General features: G+C 62.1%; 1 protein-coding gene across 1 annotated transcript in view; it reads left to right on the top strand.

Annotated features, from left to right (window-relative positions):
- The window catches only part of CACNA1B (calcium voltage-gated channel subunit alpha1 B), a 179472-nt gene that overhangs the window by 53581 nt on the left and 114484 nt on the right, over positions 1 to 11407 (top strand). Inside the window, exons 11-15 of the mRNA XM_027766260.1 lie at positions 1914 to 2123; positions 6049 to 6161; positions 7648 to 7760; positions 8587 to 8718; positions 8925 to 8997. Coding sequence (XP_027622061.1) covers positions 1914 to 2123; positions 6049 to 6161; positions 7648 to 7760; positions 8587 to 8718; positions 8925 to 8997 — 641 coding nt within the window. The remainder of the gene's footprint in view (positions 1 to 1913; positions 2124 to 6048; positions 6162 to 7647; positions 7761 to 8586; positions 8719 to 8924; positions 8998 to 11407) is intronic.

The following is an 11407-nucleotide window of genomic DNA, read 5'->3' as shown; positions in this document are numbered from 1 at the left end:
CCTTAGGCCCAGTGTGGTCATCCGCGGGCTGACAGGCGCCCACCTCTGACGCTCCTCTGTCCCTGGGGCCACGTGTAGCAGCAGCTCCTTGTCTGCCTGGTGCAGCCACTCAGCTTGCAGTGGGCTCAGGGACCCGTCTGCTTTTCAGTGACTCCAAGAAGATGCCCGTTTGACAACATCGTTAGTGTGCTACAGAGAGCCAGGGTGTGCATGCATACACATGTGCAAATGCACAAGAACATACAACACGCGCCCCACACACGCTCCACACCCTTACACAGGGGCCCCACGCTGAGAGGCCCAGGCTAGGGCATAGCCGTGCACACTCCCCAAAGACACAGACAGGCACACACACCAGGTGCTTACACCGACATAGCTGTGCACGCCTGCCCCAGACACAGCACCCAGCACCCTCCGTGCGAGGGACTCGGGGTGAGCTCAGTGTGTTCTGGGAGTGGGGCAGGCACAGGGGAGACACGCAGAGGGCCAGAGCAGGATGGAGGTGGTGCCCACGGCCAGGAGAGGGGGACACCTGGTCTGGGTGCTGAGAAGGGGAGGTGGGAGCAAGTGGCAGCTGTGCTGGCCCACTTCCCGGCGAGCAGGCGTCCAGGGCCTTGTGGGCAGGGCAGCAGCCATGGACCGCAGCTATGTGCAGGAGCTCAACTGTGCTCCAAGAGAGCTGCTTCAGAAGCAGGTGCTGTGCATCAGCGCAGGAGGGCCAGACGCTGCCACCCTCGCAGTCCACGCAAAGGTGGGACTGGGGCGGGACTGCCTTGGTCAGGTTTGTGTCTTTGGGAAAAGCTTGGGGTCCTGGCCAACTCCTGGATGGAGCCTGGGTGCTGGGGACCAGAGACTGACTGCAGATAGCCCTGTCCAGTTCCAGACTGGCACTTGCATCTAGACCCGGTAACCATGGAGATCACGGAGGCCTCTGGGTCCCTTATCTGCCAAATGGGATGGGGCCAGAGGCTACTGAGGGAGTCCCAGGTCATAGGAATAGTGGGCTCCATGCCAGGGATGGGGCAGCTGCCCTGGAGAGTGGGCCTAGGGAAGCTGTGTCCATGGGCGGGGCAGGTCTGAGAGGACATCCCCACAGGAAGAGCCTGTCATCCAGGGAGGGTGCATTCACTGCAAGGCATGTCCACAGGGAGGCGTGCCCACAGGGAGGGTGGGCTGCAGGGGGTGTGCCTGTGGGGTGTGTCTGCAGGGAGGGTGTGCCTAGGGGTGTGTGTTGCAGAGAGGGTGAGCTCGCAGGGAGGGTGTGTCTGCAGGAAGAGTGAGTCTCAGGGAGGTGTGCCTTGGGGGGGGGCGTCTGCAGGGAGGGCATGCCCACAGGGAGGCATTCTTGTGAGCATGTCTGCAGGGAGTCCTGCCTGGGAGGGCGTCTGCTGGGGGGCGTGCCTGTGTCCACTGAGAGGCCTGCCTGGGGTGTGTGTGTCTGGGGGGGGGGGGGGGGCTTGGGGGGTTTGGGTCGGTGGTGGCCTACAGGGAGGCATGCCTGGGGTGTGTGTCTGCAGGGAGGGCGTGCCTACAGGGAGGCGTTCTTGTGAGCTGTGTCTGCTGGGAGGGCGTGTCTGCAGGGAGTCCTGCCTGGGAAGGTGTCTGCAGGGGGGTGTGCCTGCTAGGAGGCCTGCCTGGGGTGTGTGTCTGCGGGGAGGGTGTGCCTGCTGGGAGGCGTGCCTGGGGTGTGTGTCTGCAGGGAGGGTGTGCCTGTGTCTGCGGGGAGGATGTGCCTGCTGGGAGGCGTGCCTGGGGTGTGGGAGGTGTTCTTGCGGGGCTGTGTCTGCAGGGGGGTGTGCCCGCAAGGAAGAGTGCCTGGTGTGTGTGTGTGCAGGGGGTGTGCCCAGAGGGAGGGGTGACTGGGCCCTCCTGGGACTGCCGTTCTCAAGCCCTGGTGTGTCCCGTCTCCCCAGGATCCCCCTTTGCCCGCGCCAGCCTCAAGAGTGGGAAGACCGACAGCTCGTCCTACTTCCGGAGGAAGGAGAAGATGTTCCGGTTCTTCATCCGGCGCCTGGTGAAGGCGCAGAGCTTCTACTGGGCAGTGCTGTGCGTGGTGGCCCTGAACACGCTGTGCGTGGCGGTGGTGCACCACAACCAGCCGCAGCGGCTCACCACGGCCCTGTGTAGGTGGCTCCCTCCCCGCTGCCCTGCGCGGTGGCATGGAGCCTGGGTGGGAACCTGTGCCACCCAGAGGGCTGGCGGCCTGGCCCGGGGGCCTCTGCTCAGTGGCCTTGCTGCCCCAGGCCCTGGAACCTGGGCGGCTGCTCTGGCTGGTGGCCTCTGCCGGCTGCGGTGCTGTGAGCCGAGGGCAGGGAGTGGACTGAGAGGGGACAAGCCAGGCGGGGTGGCCATGTCTCCTGAGGACCTCACGCAGGACAGGGGCTTGGCACTGGTCCCCACACTGATACTCCTGCCCAGGGCCCCTAAGGAGTTTTGACTTTAGTACTTCCTAAGGGATTTCTTGGCTGTTTTTGTTTTTCTTTATAATGGGTTGTATCTAAATGTGCTTGTGACCATCTGACCAGAACTGACTTCCAGCCCCATCTGGACACTACAGAAGGGGCCCTGGGCACCCAAGTGGTGGTGATAGTTCAGGAGGGACAGCCGGGAAGAGGACAGGGTGTTAGGGCACTTCGTACCCGCCTCAGCGTCAGGGCTGCCAGCCCTTCATGCTCCAGGGCAGGTGGGACCTGCGTCTCAGGTCATAGGGTGAAATCAAAGGACCCAGGGGTGCCCTCCATCTGTGCGCAGTGCTGGCCTGCTGCTCCCTGGTTCAGCCAACTCACTGCTCCAGGGGCCAGGGCCTGTGGGCTCCCACAGGGTGTTGCTTCATGAGGCCTCATGGAGAACCCTTTGTGACCAGAGAAAGAGCCACCCAGGCTCCCGCTTCTGGCCTGGCTGTGTTCCACTGTGATCTGACCACCCTCGGGCTTCAGCAGGCTGGCCACTCTGAACCCACCACGGCTCCCGGGCACCCTGCCTGTGTCCTTGCGCACCTCTGAGCACCCGTGTACCTCGAGTACCCCTGTGTGTGCAGCGTGCTGTTGGGCATCCCGCGTCCACCCTGAGCACTGCCACGTGTCCCCCCCGTGTACCCGTGTGTACCTGTGAGCACTGCTGCGCGTACCCCCCCCGTGTACCCATGAGCACTGCTGCGTGTCTCCCTGTGTACCTGTGAGCACCGCTGCGTGTACTCCCATGTACCCATGAACACTGCTGCGTGTCTCCCTGTGTACCTGTGTGTACCCGTGAGCACTGCTGTGTGTCTCCCCGTGTACCCATGAGCACTGCTGTGTGTCTCCCCATGTACCCGTGTGTACCCATGAGCACTGCTGTGTGTACCCCCGTGTGTACCCTGAGCACTGCTGCATGTCTCCCTGTGTACCCATGTGTTCCCCCGTGTGTACCCTGAGCACTGCTGCGTGTCCCCCTGTGTACCCGTGAGCACTGCTGCATGTTCCCCTGTGTGTGCCCCTGAGCATCCTGAGTCTACCAGGAGCACTACTACGTGTATCTGTGTACCCGTGTGTACCCTGAGCACCGCTGCATGTACCACCGTGTGTACCCATGAGCACTGCTGCATGTACCCCTATGTGTGCTCTGTACACCCCGAGTCCACCCTGAGCACTGCTCCATGTACTCTGTGTGTACCTGAGCACTGCTCCATGTACCCCGTGTGTACCTGAGCACTGCTGCGTGTACCCCTGCGTGTGCCCCTGAGCACTCCGAGTCCACCCCGAGCACTGCTGAATGCCCTGCCCTTCCCGCTGAGCTCTACAGAGCCCGGCCCACATTGTCTTGAGGGCCCATGGCTCTCTTGAGTATGCACTCTGACACTCCATACAGGAGAGTGGGCTTGCATGTTGGGTGGGATTCTTGTCCACGGTGTCCTGGGCATTTGTATCGAAGCCCGTTCACCTGTGAGGTGGGGAAGGAGGAGCGGCGGCAGAAGCGAGGGACCCAGGGGCTTCCTGCAAACAGCCTGCTGTGGCTCCCAGGGAGGGAGGTGGGTGGGTGTGGTCGACCTTGCCCTAGGCCTGTGTCCTGGGACTGCCTCAGGCTGAGGGCTGGGTGGGGATGGGCTTCGCTTGTCCATGAGAGAAACAAGCCTGTCTCCCAGAACCCTATGCCATGGCCTGTCGGATGCCTGCTCTATGAGAACCAGGGCTGGAGGTGCGTGCGTTGGGCCAGGCTGCCCCCAGCTACTCTGTCTTCTGTGGTTTCTGGGAGGTCCCAGAACCATGGGCACCGCAGGAGAAAAACGCTGGAGGGAAAGGTGGGCGTTTGCTGGGCCTAGACCTCTGCTCCATGCGGGGCCTGACCACTTGCAGTGCCTTCTGTTATGCATCCCCCCAGGCTCCCTGCATGCGTGCCATGCGTACCCATGCCCACGTGCCTGGCAAGTTTCCAAGCCACTGGGCCTGAACCCTGATCAGCCATGCGAGCCAACTCCCTCTGCCTGGGACTGAGCTGGCCACGCCGCTCTGGCCACCTGTCTCTGCTCCCATGGGCTGTGGGCCCTGCCCCGGGCCAGCCCGAGCAGCTGTGCCCGCTGGTTGAGCACTGACGCAGGACCAAGCGCTTGGGTGTGTTCTGTGCGAGTGTTTTCTTGGGTGGAATGTCGGGGGTGGGGTTCAGATTCCTTTCTCAGAAGGGCATCACCCTGGCAGTTCTTGTACTCATCCTTATGAAGTCTCGCTTTTGCCTTCAAGCCAAGGCGAGTGAGTGCCTGATAGCTGCGCCGCTGGTCCTGGTGTGGGTGGCTGGCAGCCTGGGCTCTGACCTGGGGCAGCCCGAGGCACGGCCTTGGTGAGGAGCTTGGAGTCTCAAGTCCATAGTCATTGGAGCCAGCTGTGGCCTTCCTAGGCCCCAGGGGACCTGGCAGTTCTACCTGGGGCAGGTCCTTTTCTGAATGGGTCCTACCTAACGGTCAGTGGGTGTCCACGCCTCCAACCTTTGCTGCGAGGTCCTTCCAGGGAGCCTGCTTGAGCCTCTAGTTACAACCCCTCCTTGGCACGGCGCCTGCTCTTCTGACTGGCATGAGGGCCGAGTTGCCCCAGGAGCTGTTTGCTTATGTACTCTGGCCATGAAGGGTGTCCCTTCCCAAGACCCTGTGTCTGCCTGTGTGGTGCTGCTTCTCTGCTCGTCCAGGGCCTGGGCTGCTGTGGACCTGGTGGACGGCTGTGGGCGAGGGTGGATCCCAGGGGGCAGAGGACAGGAGAAGGAGTGTGGCCCCCTTGCGTCCCGCTCCTGGTCCCAGTCCCTACTGAGACCTGGGGTCCAGAGCCCTGGGAGGCTGGGCTGGGGTCTGCCAGTGACTAGGTTTGTGGGGCTGGGCCTCCCCCCATGGCCTTGCTCCTGCTGCTGGTCCGAGGCCACAGCCCCTGGGCCTCCTATGCGGTTTGGTGTGCGGAAGCAGGGCGGGCAGTGCCCCGCGTGTCTGTGCCTGCATGTGGGCTCAAGTTGCTGCGGTCACTGCAGCCCTGTCCCGCCTCCCCCCAGCCCTCTGCCTGCTGAGGCAAGGTTGTTCCCCTGGCCCAGGCCTCCCTCCACCCGAGGCTCTGGGCCAGCGGTGAGACCCGTGTGCAGGGCAGGCCCTGCGAGGGGCCCACAGGAGCCTCTGCGACCCATGGCAGGGGCAGGCCGAGCCCTGGGAACTCGAGTGCTGGGTCTTGGGTGGGCCTAGGGGGCCATGGCTGAGGCGCCTCCAGTTCTACAGGGAAAGCCAGTGTGGCGCTGGGGCCCCCAGAGGGAGATTCTGACCAGAACAGGGGTAGGGCAGAGACCCAGCGCGAGGCCTGTGCGGGCTGTAATCGACCTCGGGCCTCGTGACCCACTCCTGCTCCACCGCTTCACTGTGCCCCACCTTCCAAGCAGGTAGCCATCGTGTCCCCTCAGCTTGTCGCCTGTCCTGGGCAGAGGTTTCAGAGCGTGAGGGGTGCAGACCAGCCTGGGGCTTGGCCTGGGCAGGCCCTGAGTCTGTGCCCCCATCTGAGCAGCAGCTGGAGGCTGCCCCGAGCTCACCCCTTCTTCTCTGGCTTCCTCTAGACTTCGCTGAGTTTGTGTTCCTGGGCCTCTTCCTCACCGAGATGTCCCTGAAGATGTACGGCCTGGGGCCCCGGAGCTACTTCCGGTCCTCCTTCAACTGCTTTGACTGTGGGGTGAGTGGGGCCTGGGGTCCAGCGGGCCTGAGTGTGCACAGCCCCTGCCCACACACCCCGCCCAGCCCAGGCCCCCAGAAGCAGGGAGCTTCAAGGCCGTGGGGCCAGTCGGGCTGACAGGGCTGCGTGGCCGCTCCGCTGTGGGGCGTGCTCCCACCTCCGACCCCGAGTCAGCCTCTCCAGACCATCTGAAGGCCTTGCAGCCCCCCGTGGCCGCCTCATCTGGGAGCGCCTCGTCTGTGCCCAGGGGAGTGCAGGTGGGCCGTGGCCCTGGGGAGGCCTGGGCTGACACAGTCCCTGGAGGGCTGATAGGCTGTGACGGACGCCTCGCCTTTCAGCAACCTGCAGGTCAGGGAGTCTCAGGCACTTTGTAGCCCCTCGGAGAGCAGGCCGGCGCCCAGGGCGGGCAGTGCAGGCTTCCTCCCAGACCTAGCAGCACATGCATGGCCCTTCTCAGCTGAGCTGGGGCCTGGGATATGCACTGCTGGTGTCTGAGTGACCGGTGGAGGTGCTGTCCAGGGCTCTGAGCTCTGCAGAGTGAGCTGGGCTAGGGAGGGCCGCCGAGGCAAAGCTCGGCTGAGAAGCCAGCCTGCCTTGGGCTTCTCTGACTGCACCTTCTGTGCAGTCGGAGCACCTCGGTGTCCTCAGTTCTGTGTGGTCTGTGACTCTCATGTCACAGACAAGTCGCCGGGCCATCTCGGATGGTCTAAGGCTGCCAGCTGGCCTGCGGGTCAGCAGTTGATGTTAGGGTAGTGATTCTGAACCCTGCAGGACAGGCATGGTTGGCCGGCGTTCTCTGTGGCATGGACACTAGTGGTTTTACTAGGTGGCTGAGAGAAGACCAGCTCTCTGTATCTTTGCCACCTTGGTCCCAGAAAAGCCTAACCGTAACCCTAACCCGTGCAGAGGGGAAGTGGTGAAGGGTCACTGTCTCTAGCCCCGCCCTCTGCCCTTTCTGAGCCTTCTCTCAGACCGGATGGCCTTCTCAGATCCGTCCAGGGAACAGCTGGGAGGGGGTCTTGCCCTTGCTGAGAAGTCCCCTGTCCACAGTGCCAGGGTGACTCTCAGGAAAACAGACAGGCTAGACGTGGCACCGTCTCTCCTTGGTGGCGTGTGCTGGCTCTTGGTCGTGAAAGGTTTGTGGACCTGGTGTTGTGGAGCAGTGGCAAGCTGGCCACAGGAAGCAGAGTGTGATTAAGCCCAGGTGAGGCCTTAGACAAGGTGGCTCAGGAAACCAGCAGGCCTAGCTCAGTGCTGTGTCTGGAGCAGGAGAGGGGCAGAGGACAAGGCCAGGCCCCCAGGACTGCAGCCTCCCTGGGTGTGCTCAGCGCAAGGGCCGTGCCTGAGCTACAGGCAGGGCAGGTGGGCACCTGCGGGGAGAAGCAACCTTGCTGGTGCCCACAGGGTGGTGCCCATGTTCATTGATGGCACGTGTGTGCACACCTGTGCAGGACACTTGCCCGAGGCTGAGGCATCCCTGTTGCAGGTCATCGTGGGGAGCATCTTTGAGGTGGTCTGGGCTGCCATCAAGCCGGGGACCTCCTTTGGGATCAGTGTGCTCCGGGCGCTCCGCCTGCTGAGGATCTTCAAAGTCACCAAGTATGTTATCCGCGCTCCTGTGCTGGGGAGACCGGGCGGGGCCGGCGTGCAGTCAGCTTGTTCCCAGGAGCTCGTGGGGTCCGGAGGCCCTTTGTGGCTTATAACTGGCCTGAGTACATGTGGTCACGGGGCAGCTCTCGCCTGGCGTCATCCACAATTTTATGCCAATCCCCTCTTAACTCCCAATCTCATCTTCCCTGCAGCCCAGCTCCCTGCATTACAGCCAGCAGAGAACGCAGAAGTAATTAGGCCCTGCCCTGAGTCTGTCCACCTGCCCTGTAGCCCTGCCCTGGGGGGGAAGGAGGCCGCATCCCATGAGGCCGTGACCTGACCGGACCTGAGTCAGCCTGGCCCTACCAGGCCCCCGCCTGGCCTGCATCCTCCACTCTCACGGCCAGGCCCTGGTGGTGATGACAGAGACAAGACCATGTTTTCAGTTGTGTCTCAGACCCTGACTCCAGATGGACTAAACTCCAGTACTCTTTAAAGTCAGTCTCCAGACCGTTCGCAGGCACCAGGGTGCCAGCATGGAGGAGGCATGGAGGGCTGCTCTGAGCACGGCCACTTGGTGGGCAGTGGCCATGTTCTGCTGAGGAGAGTCACACAGAGCAGGTTTGGAGCATGAGGGTGGACACGTTTCTGCTGTCCCCATGGGGTCCCAGGCAGAAAAGGCCAAGGCAAAATGTGTCAGTTTCACATCACAGTGTGGCCCTCAGGGTTCAGGAGGCTTCGAAGCCATAGCTTATCTGACAGAGCCTGGGTGGCGTGAGGTCGGTGTCCCCGCCAGCGTGGCCCACGGTGCCACCACACCTGGCCTGGCCCGCAGGTACTGGAACTCTCTGCGGAACCTGGTGGTGTCTCTGCTCAACTCCATGAAGTCCATCATCAGCCTCCTCTTCCTGCTCTTCCTGTTCATTGTGGTCTTCGCTCTGCTGGGCATGCAGCTGTTCGGGGGCCAGTAAGTGGCTGGAGGAGGGTCAAGGCCGGGGCTCCTGAGGGCGGCTCTGTCCAAGCCTGTCTTGACCCCCCCCTCCCGAAGGTCCTCAGCGGGCTGGTGAGACCAGAAGGCAGCCCCCGCGGGCCGTATGCACATGTGGGGCGGGGTGCCGGATCCCTGTGCTCCTGCCGGGGCTGGCCCTGTGCAGGAATTCCTGTCCTCCTCAGGTTCAACTTTCAAGATGAGACTCCAACTACCAACTTTGACACCTTCCCCGCCGCCATCCTCACCGTCTTCCAGGTAGGCCTGGCTGCGCGTGGCACTCAGTGCTCCTCCGCCCGGTGTGTGTGGGTGTGAGTCAGCCTCCCGGTTTCCCACCCCCCATTCCTCACTCTCCCAGTGGCTGAATTCCCCACAGAACCTCCCCCAAGGCCAGAGATAGCAAGGAGGGTCTCCAGTCCTGGCCCAGCCTGGCTGGAGAGGGAAGCTGGGAGCTGCGATGGGGCCCAAGGAGCACGCAACTGCCTAGGACGAGCTGCCTGGGAGCCCCGGCTTTAGACCACCTGCTTATCCCTTGATTCTCAGACATGGAGAATCAAAGACATGTCTTTGATCTTTGGGAAAAAACCTGAAGCCCTCTCTGAACTTCTCTCCCGTGTCTCAGGCCCTGGTGGCCCTCCACCCTCTCTTGTATCTGGAGGACATGCCTGCCACGGCTCCTTGGAAAGCCACAGCTGTGCCTGCTTCTTGTGATTGGGCCTGTGGGTGCAGGAGGCTCTGCCCTCTGGGGGTCCCCTCTTCAGGACTCATTCGGTCGGGCCCTCTCCCTGTCATAGGGCCCTGGCCCTACAAGGTCTGCCCGTGAACAGCCTCCCTGATGGAGCAGGCATCCTGTCCGTGGGGCCTACATGGACACCACATGCAGATAAGCTGACTGGGCTGGGCTGGCAAAGGCCCGTGACTGCTGGGCCAGGGCCGGGGCTCAGCATGTCCTCCGTGCTGCTGGTGCTGGAGCCCACGTGTGAGGGGAGGAGAGTTCGGCTGCAGACCACTCGCGCCGTGCTGGCTGGGGGCCCCACAGCCCCTCAGCTCCTGCCCTGGGCCTTTCAGGCCTCGTGGTTTCTCATCCCTCCTTCCTCTTTGATCCAACCTCATGTCACTCTGGCTCCCTCCAGTTCTCCAGAGCAGGACTCGCCAGCCCGCTGTCCACCCTGCTCTTACCGATCACTGGACATTTGGTTTGTTCGCAGGCCGTGCCCTCCCAAACTGGCGGTTTGGATGCGTTTGAGCACTCAGTAGGTGGCGGACTGTAGATGAATAGTGCTGGAGCCAGGGGCCTGAAGCAGCCAGGTGCTGCACGTGGTGGGGAGAGGCCTGTGGGTGTCACAGCACATGTGGCTCAGCCTGCTCTGGACCTGGAAAGGAGAGGCCTTGGCTCTGCTAAGGAGCTGATGCAAGCTGAGGGCCGCTGGACTGGAGGAGGCCGAGAGGCGCCATGGCAGCACCAGTGCAGACGGTGGCCAGGCCAGACCCAGTTCCCACAGGCTGAGAACCCGGCATGGGGGTTTCTGCCTCTGCTTGGGTCTGGGCACGGGGTAGGAGGCCGGTGAGGAGGGAGGGGCTCATGGCGAATCTCAGAGGGTCGAGACCACCCCCGGGGCAGACACAGGTGACATGGAGCTGTTTGTGCTACAATGCTCAGAGTGGGGAGGGAGAGCCCGTAAACGTACCCCTGTGGGAAAGTTTTAGAACTAAGGATGAAGAATAGGTGGGCTTGAAGAATAGCTCAGTAGAAACCCTCCAGATGAAAAACACAGCTACTCAAGTTTCAAAAACGAAGGGTGGACTATACCAGGTGTGACCCGGGAGGGGCAGAGCCAGCTCCAGCATGGAGACAAGTCATGCAGTGAGGAGCCGGGCCAGCACAGGCGGGAGACGCAGCGTCCAGCCGAGCAGGAGGGCGGCTGGTTCCCTCCCAGGGGTGCTGTGGTGGAGCACACAGGGCCACCAGCACGAGCAGAGGTCTCCTGGACCTGGACACCCTGCGGTAAGGAGAAAGTCTAAATGCTGCCCAAGAAAGATGATTGCTACTGAAGACCGGCCAAGACTTCTGAGCAGCGGCTGCCGGAGGCCCTGGGAGTGACCGAGGCGTCAGCCTAGAAGCCCGAGCCCAGAGAGCTATGACTAAGCACACGTGTGGGCTGCAGCCACACCAGTCACACAGCAGGGGGTTACCGGCCCGGATGGCTGCTGCAAGCCTGTCGGTTGGGGACAGTCTGTGAAGCGCATGACTGAGAGGTTACGCCATTGGTTGTCCCATTAACCCAGAAGAGATAGGAACCCTGGCCCGTTTCAGAGACTGAATGATTGGAAGTCTCCCTCCTGGGACCAGCAGATGGTGTAATGGCTATGTATCTGGACTCCCACGTAGTCCCAGACCCGGTGGCTTAAAACTCACGCTGAGCATGTGTGTGGCGTGCCCAAAATCCGGAGAGGAGAATGGAGGAGAAGGGATTGTGGCATGGCCGTTCCCCCAAGGAGTCTGTCTCTCCGGCGAGCGCACGTGTCCTATAGCAAAAATCTCTAAAAAAAAAAAAGAAAAAAAAGAAAAAAATCTCCTACCTAAGCCACGAAGTCAGATAGTTTTATATGTGAATTCTACTAAATATTTAGGAAGAAAATATAAAAAAGAAAGCCCCCATTCATGAGA

The sequence above is a fragment of the Tupaia chinensis genome, unplaced genomic scaffold, assembly GCF_000334495.1.
Source record: "Tupaia chinensis unplaced genomic scaffold, TupChi_1.0 Scaffold142100_1, whole genome shotgun sequence".
Classification (NCBI taxonomy): Eukaryota; Metazoa; Chordata; class Mammalia; order Scandentia; family Tupaiidae; genus Tupaia; species Tupaia belangeri.
Note: the sequence above shows the minus strand (reverse complement) of the source record. Positions and strands in the feature narration are given on the sequence as shown.